Below are 15549 nucleotides of genomic sequence, written 5' to 3'. Positions count from 1 at the left end.
GTAGATCCACATGTTGCAATTAAACACAGCTGCTGCTGCTTCTGGATGTTTTGGTGCCGCTCAGGGGATTGATCCTTTCACAGCCAAATGACTTCATTACATTTTTATTTTAAAGGAGACATATCATGCTCTTTACATTTTTCTTTTCTGTTATGATGTCGGTTGTTTAACATGTTCAAAGTTCTGAAACTTGAGTTGAGCGTGTGTAAAAGTCAGGGCTTCAACCTGCTCTGAACGCTCCGTTTGCAACGTTACCTCCACTTCCTCCTTCTCATGATGTCACGTTGTTCGCACATGCCCACAACCGACCGCCCGTTGATGGCCTTTGTTGCTAAAGTTGTGTTGTCTACTCACATATTTCATATCAGATTGGAGCTCGAACATACGAATGTATTGAAGTGGTGAAGTTTCAATGTCGGGTAAAGAATGAGAAAAAAGCAGTGAAATTAGACTATTACTGTTTGTTTGATTGACAGAAAATTAATCTGTAAATATTTTACTATAACTTTTGTGATAGTTAACTGAATATCTTTTAGATTCTGGACTGTTGATCAGACAAAATAAGCTATTTGAAGACTTCACTTTGACTTTCTGATAGATAAAATCCTCTTCAGGCACGAAAAACACTTAGAAAACATCACATTATATTTACGTCTCACCTGATGTCTCATCAGCTGATCTAAGTGGAAAGCCATTGGCTGTAACCCCGGGCAACCACAGGCGTGTCATCAAAAGACAATGAAAGTGATCATCGTTTACAGGTGTCAACAATTTGAACGCAATAACTAACAGAACAGACAGAAAACTATTTTGAAGACAGTCAAAAAATAAAATAAAACATTGTAGGAGCAGAGAACAGTGTATTCTGATAGATGGTTTAACATTTTCCTTCTTTTTTTGTGCCATCAGTTACTTCCTGGTTGTTTTTAATAATAATAATAACTTTATTTGTATAGCACCTTTCATACAAGAAATGCAGCTCAAAGTGCTTTACATGAAAATAACATAAAAGCATGTAAAAAACTTTGATAATGAAGCACATTTGGCACACACATTTTCTTTAATGAAGATATTGTGTCTTTTTATGTTGATTCCTTATATATCACAGGCTTTTCTTCATCACTCATGAATATTCTGTAGCTTCTATGATCCTCTCTCGGTAGAAAAAGTAAAAAAAAAAAAAGGGACACGAGACAAGAGAGGCAGATAAAGGTGTTGCTGCCAGATCCAATCCCTTAAAATAAACATCAGATATAATTACGAGTCAAAAAGGCTTTTCAGAAGATTCTTATTTGCGCAGGTTTAGTCGCTGTGTAGCTCTTTGTGAAAAGTTCTGAAAAGCCCACCGTTCAGGTTTCCAGCACTCTCTCTCTCTCTCTCTCCTTTTTTACCTTTTTCTCATTTCCTGGACTTATTTTCCCTCTTTTCCCTCACTGACTGTCTCTGTTTCTGATTTTCTCTCCCTCTCCGCCCCCTCACCCCGTCCCCCCCTTCACTCCCTCTCTGTTTCCTCCCCTCTATGTCTCTCTCTCTCTCTCTCTCTCTGGTGTAGGGGGTGGGCTAGTTACTTCATGCTGCTCTGATCACTTCTCAAGACTCTCACATCTGGGACAGCTTGTAGCATTTCCAGGGGGGGTGTCCAGCAGACACACTGACACACACACACACACAAACACACAACGGCGAGCGGACGGCCCGGTTCATCAGCTTCTCTCTCAGGTTTTTACTCTCTACTTTGGCAAAAAGAAGAGTTTTTTTTTCCAGCTCTGTTGCTTTCTGTTCTGTATCCAGCAGATCTAAGTTGCATGCTGAGTTTCTTTGTCTTTTTTTTTTCTGTGCAGTTGTTTCTGTTTCCTTTCTTTACTTTTCTCCTTTTTAACATAGCTGAGAGAATGTTGTGGGTTCGCTTGCACGAATGCTGACTTGTACTTGTGTATGGACAGTGTTTATATTTTTAGTGTTTTTTAAGCTTCATTCAGCAGTTCAGGTGGCGGAAATCCAACACTTGTGGAATTCATTGGGCAAACTGAACTAAGGACAGATTTATAGGGGAGCTAACATCCTTCAGTGTGTGTGTGTGCGTCTTCTCCAAAGGTTCAGAAATAGTGAGTCATCATATTTGTGTGGCAGAGAGTTAAAATGTGTGTATCCTGTTTTCTCACTAATCTGTTTGAATGCATCCAAAGTTATGTGCATGTAAACTCTGCTGATGAGCGTCTCTTATCCTGTATCTGCATGATAGATTGTGATTAGTGGATTCATTATTATTATAATGATTATAAGTCGTTAAATATTTGACTATAATTCATGTGTTGACTGAATATCTTTCGGTTTGTAGAGCGTTGAGACAAAATAACAAATAAGAAGACTTCGCTTTGAGTTTCAGGGATATTGTGATGTGCATGTAGACGAGCAATGAATCGATTGATCATGAAAAACGATCAGATTAATAAGAAAGATAAGTTAGTTGCAGCCGTATAACAGATGTGAGTCCAGTTGTATTTGCAGATATTTCTAGTTGAATGTAGAAACTAGAACTAGATGAGTCGAGTTTCCATGATGACTCAAACAAACTCTGATTATTGTTTGCAACTGTTTGTTTTGATCACTGATTATAGATTAGTCCTTTTCCAAGGAAAAATGCCAAACATTCTCTGGTTCCAGCTTCTCAAATATGAGAATTTGCTGCTTTTCTTTGTATATATATGATAGTTAACACAATATCTTTGGGTTTTATATGTTGTCACAATTTGACAACAATGATTTTTGCAAATATTTCTTGTTGAATATATGAATCCTATTCAGGAAACAGATGAGCATACATATAGATGTCTGAAGTTATTGTCACTGACATAAAACCAGTAAGAGGTCTCGTCTAATGTTAGTCAGTGTTGGACCGAGCCTGAGGATCAGGGTTTAAATGCATGTCGGGTCTCAGACTAAGTGAAAAACCGCTGAATGCTTATGTTTCTCTGTAGGTGGTGGAGCCTCTACCCTCGACCCTGGTCTCTGGGAATCTGAGTGTTTTAAAGAAACGCTGGGAACAACAGCAGCAGCCGTCCAGCCCCAGAGTCCAACCTCAGGCCGCAGCCTGCAGCCCCGCCGGCACTCAGAGCCACATCAGTCGATCAGCAGGTCCCAAAGTGAGACACACGTCACCGATCAAGACCCAGCCTGACGACCTGAGAGCCCTGCAGGACCAGGATACTGAGCCGGAGACGCAGGCCGGTGAATCCTACTTCAACCAGCTCCAGTCTGCTCAACCCGACGATCTGACAGACATGGAGGCGAAGCCCGGCAGAGATTCGGTGGAGCGGGAGGGAGCGGCGGCGGAAGTGCCCGAGTGCGAGAAGCCCAGCGTCCCCCTCAACAGCCTGAAGATGATGTTTGAGAAGGGAGAGAACCTGAGAGATAAGGTGAGTCGTCACATCTTACTGCACACATGAGGGAAGATTGATGGAAGCAGGATTTCCATTAGTTCCATCATGAATGTTTCACAGTATGGAGTTAAAGATGAATGAGGTGCGACGTAGGGCTGATCGATTTTTGTTTGCCTGAACAAACCTGAAGAAAGTAGAATCTGGAAACTGTTCAGTCGACTCCCGACGTCGACTCTCGTAACCAGAGATGATACCTCGTCAACAAATGCAAACCAGTGTGCAGAGTCATTGTCAGTTTTCCTCTTGATGACTGTTAAAGTCATGACAAGATAGTCAGAGACAGCCTGTAGCCAATACAAGACTCAAAACAGATAATGTAGCAGCTAACATCTACGTTACTTACTTACAAACTTTTTTTTTACACACTTCACACATCGTGCAAAAGCAAAAATTCAAATTAATGAAATTAATTCAATATATCTTCCAGCTTTAGTGCCAGTTTCAAGTCTGAAGAGTCTGAAACTTTAGTTCAGACACAACAAGATCATGATTCGTCTTAGTTTGAGTAAAAAAAAAAAAAAAGTCTGCTTGTTCTCAAAGAGGTCAGATCCCCTCGGTGCTGTCATGCTGTTAGTCACATGGTGCAGCTTCACTTCACCATCCTTCATATCCGCGCACACACACACACATTCGAGCACACACACACACACACACACACTCAGCTGACTAGCACATCCTCCGGGCTAGCATCAGTAGCGCCTGGAGCTTCACTTCATGCTTGCCGGACAACTTATTGTTATTTGTGGAGCATAAAAGTGGAGACATTAAATCCAGTCATGCATTTCCTCGAGGCATGTTAAATGTAAAGTGCTTATAGTTGAGGTGTGGCATGTTAACAACAGCCATGCTGTGTTTCTTCAGCACAAAGCATCTATTTATAACAGAAAGAGAGCATAACAAGTCATTATGTGGCTTTAAGAGGCATAATGGTGCTTCAGTATTCACTCTGTTTAAAGTTAACAACTTGTAAAACATCACTGACCTACAATCAGCAGGCCTCCCAATCAATTTACTTCTAATGTGGGATGTATTTGTGTTTTGTATTCGGCCTGCTGCACTATACTGTACATGATCGATCAGAAAAACGTCAGCGCAGACTTTAAAGCTGCTGTAATCAATATTTTTATATTAACAATGGATCACATGACTGCTTTTATGTGAAATGGGTCACAGATATTTATCACCCAACTCTTCAGTTCCTCTCAACTCTACAGAGCATTTTAGCTTCTTTCAGCTCATTGTTTTGGTTCACTCTCAGCGCTCTCATGGCGTCGTCTACAGCTGCAGCAGGCAGCTGTTTTCAGAGTAAAAGCTCTGAAAACTCACGTACACTACCTGCTCAGCACCAAACAGCAAACAGACACAGTTATCTGTAGACTAGCTGGTGAACGTAGTGGAGCATTTAGCAGCTAAAGAGCCAGATATTTCCCTCAGGAGTTGGTGGAGACTAAAAACGGAGCAAAAAGAGGGTGAATATTGGACTTATACTCACCAGGTGGTTAATGTTGGTCTGTAATTGAGCTGCAACAAGTAGTCGATTAATCGATTAGTTGATTGAAAGACAACTTTTTTGATAATTGATTAATCAGTCATTTTTCAAGCAAAAAATCCTAAACTTTGCTCGTTCTAGATTCTGAATTATGATGATTTGTTGCTTGTTTTTATCATATATGATAGCAAATAAAATATCTTTTGGTTTTTGGACTGTTGGTCCAACAAAACAAGCAGTTTAAGGACGTCACTTTGAGCTCAGGGTAGTTTTGATGGATGTTTTTCACTTCTTTTTTACTTTTTATAGACTAAACAATGAATCGATTAACCAAGAACATAATCACCAAATATATAATGAAATGATAATGAAAATAATCGTTATTTGCAACCCTTCACAGATTGTCTCCGCTGCCCCTAAGTGGCCAAAAACTTCAGTTAATGCAGGTTTCAACCAGTTTGAAAACCACATTTGTCAAATCAGTTGTTGACTATGACAGAACGCTCACGCTTATGCTTGTTGCGTAAGTTTGTTGCCAAACAAAACCAACCAACTGTGTTCAGAATATCTGGCTGGAGAAATATCAGATAATGAAGCGGACACAGCTCATTGCTACTGTCAGTCAGCGACTAGCTGGTGAGAGCATAGTGGAGCATAAAGCTACATACTTTTCTCTGGAGTTAGCGGAGACTAAAACAGAGTGAATGTTGCACAAACTCGACTCCAAACTGCACCATTCCTGCTGGATGTATAAATAAGCAATCATATTCTATTAAGTTCAACAGATCAACTTAAAACATCAGTGTTTACAGTTTGTTTCCACTTCAGTGTTGATTTTGGTCTTTTTATGGGATTTGATGGTTAAAAAGAAAAGCACAGAATATCACCAGCGTTATCCTTTTAAACCTGAGAGGATTTTTGTTGAGATTTTATGGGATCCAACACTAACAAAGGAGCGGTTCTTGGCAAAAAAAACAACCTGTAGTCAGACAACTAAAATGTGCCTTTCTAACAAAGATTTAGTTTTTCCACCGTGTTCAGCTCAACACTGACCTCCTGCAGTATGTGGGCTTTTAAAAAAAAAGTGAGATCAAGGAGCGTTACGGGAAGTTGGAAGGATTTTGGAGAGTCTTTTTTAATTGCATGCTGCATAGTTTGTCTAACCAAAAGGAGGAATTGTTTGAGGAAATCCTCAAGCCGTCATACAAGATCTATACACTTCTATAGACACAGTGTTGAGACTCGTACAATAGACTCTACTGTAAAGGCGAGTCCGGGCCTTTTTCTACTTCTCTTTGTTAAGCCCCCCCCCCCTCCTCGCAGGGCAGATGATGTAATGGTGCAGGCTGGCAGACTCATGACTGCAGACAGCTGATCCGCACTCTGAGCTTCATCAGACCGTCTCCCCTGAGGCCATCAAAGCCCCCCCCCTCCCCCCCCACCTCATCAATCATGCTTGTTGTCCACTTTTCTGCTCCTTGGCCTCCTCCTGTTTTCTCTCAACCATCCCTCCCTTCTTCTTCTACACATCATCAAAGGCTTCAACCTCTACTTTTTTTTTTATTAACCCTTTTTACCTCCTATCCCCCCCCACAACCCCTTATCTAAATAACCCCCCCCCCCCCCTCTCTCTGCAGGCTTGGAGAGGCATGCAGTCATGAGGCGCTCTGAAATTAATTGACCCTCACCCCACTGGCCTAGAAATCCCCTCTCCATCCCTCCCTCCCTCCCTCCCACACAGTCATACAAGCTTCCTCTCTAGAGCCGAGCCCCACCCAGCCTCCCTCCTCTCCCTCCCTCCTGTACTCCCACAGTCAACCCCCCCCCCGCACCAGCTGCTCCTGCACCACCACCCTCCTGTCCCAAATGACACCACCCCCGTACACCCGCCGCTTCTTTATTCTGACACTGGGGGGGATCATGACACAGGGAAAAAAAAAAAAAACAAATATTAAAAAAAAAAACTGCACACACCCCTGTAACCTCCCCTCACCCATCTGCTTTCATGCCTCCGTGCTGGTTGACAGTCGTGGCCGGAAGCTTTGTGTTTTCAGGTTGTACGTCCCATCTTCATGAACACGATATCTCGGGAACGCCTTGAGGGAATTTCTTCAAATTTGGCACAAACCTCCACTTCAAGGATGAACTGATTAGATTTTGATGGTCAAAGATTAAGTTCACTGTGACCTCACATAACATGTTTTTTTGGCCATAATTCAAGAATTCAGATGTTAATTTAAAAAAAATTAACATCTAACATTTAACTATAAATGTTATGAGTCTGGACAAATATGGATGTAAACTGCAACTTGACTGGTTGGCAGGCAAACAACTGAGAGGTGGTATTTCTAGTTTTTGTTATTTTAACCATTTTCATCCCCAAAACTCTGTGTTTGTACATTATATGATACAAGCAGATACATTTGTTTACATCAAACAGTACTTAAAGCAGCTATAATCAATATATTTTTTTATAGTAAAAATGTATCAAATGACAGTGTGATGTGAGAGACATGACTCATAGTGACTCTGCAGCTCCTCTCGGCTTTATTGAGCTTTATAGTGAGTTTCAGCTCGTTGTTTAGCTGTTGTTTAGCAACTTTACAGTTTTGGTTCACTCTCGGAGCTCTCATAGCATCGTTTTCATGTGTGGACAACAATAAAGTACGTCTCAAAGGATACAGCTGGTGATTTTCTATGTTTTTCTTACTATCGACAAATCTCATGTGCAGAGCCAAACCAACAATGAACTGATCTACTTACAAGTATTGTGTGTGTGTCTGTGTGTGTCTGTGTGTGTGTGTGGATCCAAAGTCTGAGACCACTTTCCTATTCACTTGACTGGGAAAGTGGTTCCCTTTTTACGGAGCTTTGCTAGCTTGTTGTGCTACCACAACCTCTTGACTTTATATTACACTGTGAATTACTCAGAAGAACTTTTAAGTAGAAAGTCAACATGTTGTGATACGAAGCACAACAAGCTAACAAAGCTCTGTAAACCAAACCGCATTCCCACATATGCACACATCTGCCACATCTGCCTTACACAGAACTACTCTCCAGAGACCGAAAATGTCATCTGTTATTAATCTTTGGAGCCGTTTCTAAACAAACTAATGTGACTATAATCTTCGAGGGGCCAAGGAGCATGTCAGCCAGCGCAACGATGTGACTCATTGATGTGTTTTTTAATAGTTTTTTTTGGACAAAAACGGAGGTTTACAGCACAGAGAAATAAGATTTATCAGGCTTTGGATACACATATAATAGTTTTTAAGTAGATCAATTTATTGTTGGTTTGGCTCTGCACATGAGATTTGTTGACGATAAGAAAAATACAGAAAATCCCCGAAGTGCACATTTATTCACAAAGTATTAAAACAAGCTGTAAGCCTTCTTTCACTCTTGGAAACAAACACATCTGCCTTCATATATAATCCTAAACACTGTTATAAATACATTTTTATTCTTTTTATACTTTTCCACTGCACCAGTTAACACCCCCTCAATGAAAAACCCTAAAAAAACTGTCATATGTGATGCAGAACACTTTACTTAACCCACTAATATTATAAATATGCTTGTATTAAATATGCCCCCCCCTCCTCCTCCTTCCTCCCTTAACCATCTGTAGCACTATGGCACACTTTGCCTCCCCTCCTGTCACCATCCCCACCTTCATCCAGCCACACCCCCCTTTGAATCAGCCCCCCGTTGGAACACCTGCTCCCTGTCGCCTCTCCTCCTCCTCCTCCTCCTCCTCCTCCTCCTCCATCTCCAGAGAGACCCTACCCCACGTCTCCCCTGTCGTAAGCCAGATCGGGGCTGCTCTGCTCTGCTCTGCTCTGCTGTGCTCAGTCTGTGTGTCTCAGTCCTCTGGAGTTCACTGCAGCTGCTGCTGGATTCACTCGTACGACTGAAGTCCATCAGAAATCCGGCTTCACCTCCGTCTCTCTCTCTGCTGACTCTTCATCCCTCCCTCTCTGTGACTCTTTCTCCGTTCGTCTTCACGAGAGGTAGCTATGGTGTTTTCATTCAGACCCAGACGGCCATATGGTGTGTTTTTTTTCCTTTGTTTCTGCCTCTGAACAGACCCCCGAGGCTTCCACTCTCTCCACTTTTACTTTTTCTGTCTGTTTTCGTCGACTTCTCTTTTTTTTTTCTGACTTCTTAGGACGTTTTCTCTGCAGCTGAAGGAGTTATTTTGTGTAGACTTGTAATGAAAGGCCACTTCATGAGCTAACTTTATCAGTGGCTCCTTTCATCTGTGTCTGCTGCCATTTATTAGCATTATTGAGTGTCGTGCTTCGGGTATATTGCTGCGTTTTAAAAGGCTATTGATTCATGCTTTCCTCTTCTGTCTTTGTTTTGGGAAAGCTTAATGTAAGAGGAGGAGGGGTATTGTCTTGGGTTAAGTGTGTGTGTGTGTGTGTGTGTGTGTGTGTGTGTGTGAGAGGTGGGTGGGGTCATGAGGGGAACTGCAAGTCAGTCTGTGCGAGAGCTTTAATAGTGTCAGGATTAGCGGCAGATTCTTTGTCTAGCCCTGCTGATCCAGCCTGGCCTGCTTGTTTACATCCTACTGACCCCCACACATGTTTACACCCGGTCCTCATGTACACACACACACACAGACACACATAGACACGCAAACCAGCCTCAGACACCCCCCTCCTGCAAAGCCGCACCTCCGGTCTGTGGAAGATAATCCACCCGCGGGGATAGATCCATTATTATGATGATGACTGTTTTCGGAGACTCTTTGTCGGGATTCGTCTGTTCTTTTGATTTCCGCCACACAAGCCAAATGTTCATTTTTTGTTGTTCCTGCACTCAGCCGTTATTCAGTGTGAGTCAGCGCCTGTTATCATTACATTTGTATCATTTTATGATTGCATCTTTTGTATCATGTTTAACTCCCTTCTGACTCTCAGAATTGACACAGATTCGCCCTCCGATGACATCATCTGTTAAAGTCGGGCTCATCTGATTAAAAGGATAAAAGTTTGATTTAAAAATGAGCTTTTAGCCGTGACTCACAGGATGTTAATTTGTGGTTAAAAGCTTATTGAAAGGCCATGAAAAGCCACAGAAACAATCATGATACTCATAATAGTTGGCTTTAAACTTGCTGTAGGCTCAGTTTTATACTGAACTGAATCAGCAGCAGACTGAAAGTACTGCTGAACCGAAGCCAGAATCAGCCCGAATGTTGCAGCGTTTACTTTTGTTTGAACTAAAGTGCATTTAAACAGTGATGCAGGCTTAGAAAAAGTGAAAAAATTACCTTGTCAGTGATTTTAAATCTTTTAACTGAGCAAAACATTTCAAATCAGCAAAGATTCTTCACTTCAAGTTAGTTTTGATTTTGAATTAAGTTAAGACTTGTTACAACAGGAGATAATCTACGCAATAAAACTTACCTTTAATCAATTAAATACTCTCAAGGATTTTTCTGCTAAATCCTGTCAGACCTAGAAATGTTGTTTCAAACACTCAACCAAAGCTTGTTATCTTCAACCCTTCTGCTACGTGTCTGCCAGTCGAACCGTCCTCTAACGGAGTCTGAAACAGTTCTCCTATGTAACTTTTTCTTCTTGTTCCTACAGAAATAAAAGTTACAGCAGTGGAACAGCCTGAGTTGTTTACAAGCAGTTTGTGAACATTGTTTCACTGCCACAAAAGACACCATGGAGGCTCTTAATGTGGCCCATCAGGAGTCCGTCTCCATTAACTCATTCGGGATCCAAGAAAAACTTCTTGCACAATTGTGGCAAACATTTTTCAGAACCAGCGTTGCATGTTCAGCTTTTTGTTATCTAGTTAAAGTGATATGACCAGCAGCTTATGGTGGCTAATATTAACACACCTTAGCTTGATATTGCTGCAGAACTGACACTACAGAGTCGGTTTGCTGACTTATTGAGTCTTGTGTACTCGTGCTACTGTTAGACTTCAGCATTTATCATCATGCTGTAATCACCGTTTGGGGTCACAGTGGCTGCTGTTCAGTAAAACTTGCTTTAAAAGTTGATACAGATGTCATATTACACATACAAAAACAGAGCGCTGGGTGTAGTTTAACGGATAAAGCTGGTGATATTTTGTATTGTAGTAACTGTCAACAACTCCCATGAAAAAAAAACAATTTGTCTGTCTCTTAATACTTCCCAACTTCCCTACTGTGTCTGCGACACTCAGCCCAAAGCCTGTTGGTTCCTACTAATGACGTAAATCTTTAAAAACGAGTCATGAATTTATACTTTCATTTAAAAAAAGACTTTCCTAAAACAGCTGGATGCTGTAGTTTTTAGCAAACGTTACTTAAACAGCAGTAAAAATTTGTTAGTGAGTATTTAGGGCATCAGGACTGTGTGTTCATCATAATGGTGAAACATGTCTCCCAGTGCAGCGATTTGGCTCTTTGATGTGTTTTCAATAGTTTCTGGACAACAATAGAGCTCAACAGCACAGAGGAATAAGATATATCAGGCTTCGGTTACACACACACACACACACACACACACACACACACACACACAATACTTTTTGCGTCATACACAGTTTCATGGGAAAAAAAGCAATATTTTTGGTTGATAACTGATAAGCATTAACTTGTCTGAACGGTACTTGTTATGTTTCCATGACCTGCATCCACCTCTTCCTCCGCTCTGTTGTGAAATCTTTCTCGACTTTACCTGCTGAAGCCTGCAAACGCTCTGAACACTGAACCTGAAGTATAAACAGGACAAAAACTAAACCTTTTGTGCATTTTTTTAGCGGTAAATATATCAGATATATCAGTCTATCTGACCTGAGATGATGATGATGAAGGCAAGTCGCAGACTGAAGTCTTAACGTGTGGACTGTGGGTCAGTCGCTGTCTGACCTGTTGTGTAATCTGTACCTGAAAGCGACGGCAGGAGGGACGATGGTGTCGGGAGGATGAAGTGGCACCACCGTTAGTGGGAGTGGTTAGACTGCCGCCCGGATAAAGGTGAGGCTTGTCAGCCTGACCTGATTTCACCAGATCAACAAAAATATATCTTTAGGGTGACTGCGGGCGCTCTCTTTGCTTTGCACCCGGAAATAATAAAAAGATAAGTAAAACCGGTTCTTTAGAAACTGTTCATGTTTCCCATGTCAGGCCCTGAGATGCTGGTTGAATTATTTTTGAAATGGTTTTTATGAGTCAGGCCTGAATTTCAGTTTAAAACCACAACAGATAAATAATCAGTTGAGTTGTTTTCTGGCCAGCAACTGTGGACAGACGGGGTGTTCGTCTCAGGCTCCGTCTCTCTCTCTCTGAGCTCATAAGGGGATTAAAGTGGTTTGAACTGGACGGACACACACACACACACACACACACACCACTCTTAACCACCTATCATTCTCCCTCCCTCCGTCCCTCCTGTCTCTGCGTTTCCTTCGTCTCTCTCCACTTTGATCCTCCTGATGGACAGCGGCGTTGCTTCCAGCCCGTTCGCTCCGCCGGCCAAAACATGTGAGCATCAAACGGCCGTGTATGCTGGAGCTGTAGTGTGTTTGCGTCGGTCATGCAGGACGCGTTCAATATGTTTTTTGATACTTTGAGTAATTTGTCACCCCTAATTCTCTGCTTTTCTTTGGGTTTTTGTTTGTTGGTGTTCTTGCAGGTGTCCAGAGAGCAGACAAGTAGAAGAAACAGCGGTGGTACTGTCAGCATGGACCAGCTACTAGGAGGTAAATATCACTTTAAATTTGACTATTTTAACCATTTACTAATGGCATAGTAAGTATTTCATACCAGATTACATGTATGTAGTACTTTGTCTGTTCTGTTTTTCTTTAAAGCTGCTTTAATTAATTTATTTTAGCACTGGATCAAATGAAACAGAGAATTATCACTCGACTCTTCAGCTCCTCTCAGCTCTGTGGAGCAATTTAGCTCCGGACACTACCTGCACAACAGCAAACAATGAACGACTACAGTTGGATCTTGTAGCCAGCAGCTAAAGATCAAGATATCTTCCTCAGGAGTCAGTAGACATCAAACCAGAGCTACAAAGAGAATGGATTTTGGACTTTCAGTCATCAGAGGACACAAACACGACTCCAAATGAATGATAACGTTGCTCCGTATCTGTTGAATGTGTGGACTGTTTGCATTTATAAGGTGATGATATGTTGTTTCCAGCTTGGTGCACTGAAAAAATAATTAATTAATTAATTAATTGCAGGTTTAAAATTTTTATATTCACCTATAGCTTAAAAAACATACACCATTAAATATATGTTGTATAAACTTAAACCTTAAACTAGGGGACAGCGGAAACAAGCTGTTAAAACCATGTTGACATCTTTAAAGGTTTAATATTGAACTTACTAGCAAACAGTTGCTTATTTCCACATCCAGCAGCAACATTATCTTTCATCTGGAGTCGTGTTTCTGTCCATTTGGTGAATATAAGTCCAATATTCACTCTCTTTTAGTTTCTGTTTTTACTCTCTACCAACTCCTGAGGGAAATATCTGGCTCTTTAGCTGCTAAGTGCTCCACTATGTTCACCAGCTAGTCTACAGATAACTGTGTCAGTTTGCTGTTTGGTGCAGAGCAGGTAGTGTACAGTGACTTTTCAGAGCTTTTCCTCTGAAAACAGCTGCCTGCTGCGGCCGATGACGACGCTATGAGAGCGCTGAGAGCGAACCAAAGCAGCAGTCTGATATTTTCTCAGTATGTTCATCTCTATTAGTGACTCCTGTCACACACAAGTAGTCGATCCATCTATTGTTCATATAGAAATGCTGATTATAGCTGATTTAAATCATCAATAATATCTATTTTAAGTAAAGCAAAAACATGCGCTGCACTTATGGTGTCAGATTGACAAAACCTTTGTTCGAACTTCTTCATCTGCACATCCAGCATTGTTCTCTCTGGTGCTTTTCAATTAGTCACAATATCCTCCAAAACACTCAGCGTCGTCCCGACTTCCTCTGGATGGATTACATCCTTCCCAGAAATGAAACAGTCAGAAGCGAAGCACTCAGAAGTGACGACGCAGGCGGTGGTAGAAGCACTGCGATCAGCAGACTGTTTCAGAGTGCACAGGAAGAGACAAGCCTCTGTTTCCCCCCACTCTGCAAACGACTCCTGACCTCATGTTCCCGTCCGCAGCCTGTATGACTAACCAGCACATTCTGCACTCCCTCTGAACTGGGATGGGTTGAAAAAATAATAAATCCTGAACAGGAACAGTGGTGTTATAATGTAGAATTTACCAAACTTCCCCAGCAATTAATAACTGTAACAAAAAAAAATGCAAGATGCTGTCAAACTACAGCAAACGACGAATCTCTAACCAGTTTGAAGAGTGAAATCTCAGCCGTGATGCACTTCAAGCAAGGTTATCTGCCCCCAAAACCTCAAGAAATTAGATTCCTAAACAAATAGAAACTCCTAAGAATGATGATCTGAGGTCAAGGTTTAATTTGAGACGTCTCAATATCGTGTGTTTCAGCAGATGGAAGTCTCGCAGAGTCGACTCCTCTCAGGGACAGGATGGCCCTCTACCAAGCTGCCATCTCCAAACAGGATGTCTCTCCCACCTCAGTCAGTGTGAGTACTCCCGTCAATCATCCTGTAGTTCATTCCAGTAGTGCTGAAAGATATTAAAGGGGCATTTCACCGATTTCACACATAAAGGTCAACAATTTGTGCCTCATGAGAAGCTTTGAACCCCAAAAAATTAAAGGAAATGAGAGGAGACGGGGATCCACGTGCAAAACAGACCTCATATACACTGAGTCACTTTGTGCGTCTTGGGCAGATCGGATAGTAGTTGAATGTCCAAAAAAAAAGTGTAAATGTATCCAAGAATCATTCAAGACAGATTGAAATCCTGTTTAAACCACCATCTGGAGGTGCCAGATGTTGAAAAGTGTATCATCTTCTCTCAAGTGTAGCTATGACTAGTTAATGGCAGCTTGAGTTACAGTAAATTGACTCTATATTTAGCCGTTTTTCTGCCTGTTTCATTAAAGCAACAAGACAAAAAAAAGCAGTTCCAGTGATTTCAACACGTATAGTTGTACAGAATGAGCACAGAGCTGTTGCAGCATTTACTTCCCCTCATGAGTTGCTACCACTGAATGACCCGTGGTTGAAAGAGTGGCGTCAATGAAGGCCTGTGATGACTAAAACTTTTGTTTCACTTGTAGTTCATGAAAAAGATTCATTCATGTGTTTGAGTTGGTTTAAGGAAGTTGCTAGCTAGCTAAGCTGTTACTGCTCTAACTTGTTCTTCCTCTGGCATTTCAATCAGCTTCAGGTGCGTTACCACCTGGAAACTAACAGGGCTGACACTGATTTGTTCATGTGGACACTTGAAATGACTGACAACGTGTATAATGTCTCCAGCCAGACTCAAACCAGGGACGCTACATTTACTTTTTTTTCATTTGGCCGACACTTTTATCCAAATCGATGTACAAATGAGTACAATCCAAGCTTCGGTAGATCAAGGAGAAGCCTTTTGAGAATAATTGCTTCAGCATTCAGTTCCATGTTCCAGCTGACGCAGCTGCCGCTAGCAGGTGTGTGAAGTAGCTTATAACAGTTGCAGTTCATGGTCAGTGTCTTAA

General features: G+C 41.5%; 1 protein-coding gene across 6 annotated transcripts in view; it reads left to right on the top strand.

Moving 5' to 3' along the window:
- The window catches only part of lima1a (LIM domain and actin binding 1a), a 30535-nt gene that overhangs the window by 10542 nt on the left and 4444 nt on the right, over positions 1-15549 (top strand). For 4 of the 6 annotated variants that reach the window (XM_044351759.1, XM_044351762.1, XM_044351760.1 and 1 more), the window contains exons 4-6: positions 2979-3416; positions 12582-12648; positions 14427-14524. In XM_044351759.1, coding sequence (XP_044207694.1) covers positions 2979-3416; positions 12582-12648; positions 14427-14524 — 603 coding nt within the window. Of the gene's footprint in view, positions 1-1547; positions 1720-2978; positions 3417-12581; positions 12649-14426; positions 14525-15549 lie in introns of those variants that run through there. The other 2 variants (XM_044351764.1, XM_044351763.1) reach the window with 2 other exon arrangements.

The sequence above is a fragment of the Thunnus albacares genome, chromosome 5 (genome assembly GCF_914725855.1).
Source record: "Thunnus albacares chromosome 5, fThuAlb1.1, whole genome shotgun sequence".
In the NCBI taxonomy this organism is placed as follows: Eukaryota; Metazoa; Chordata; class Actinopteri; order Scombriformes; family Scombridae; genus Thunnus; species Thunnus albacares.
Note: the sequence above shows the minus strand (reverse complement) of the source record. Positions and strands in the feature narration are given on the sequence as shown.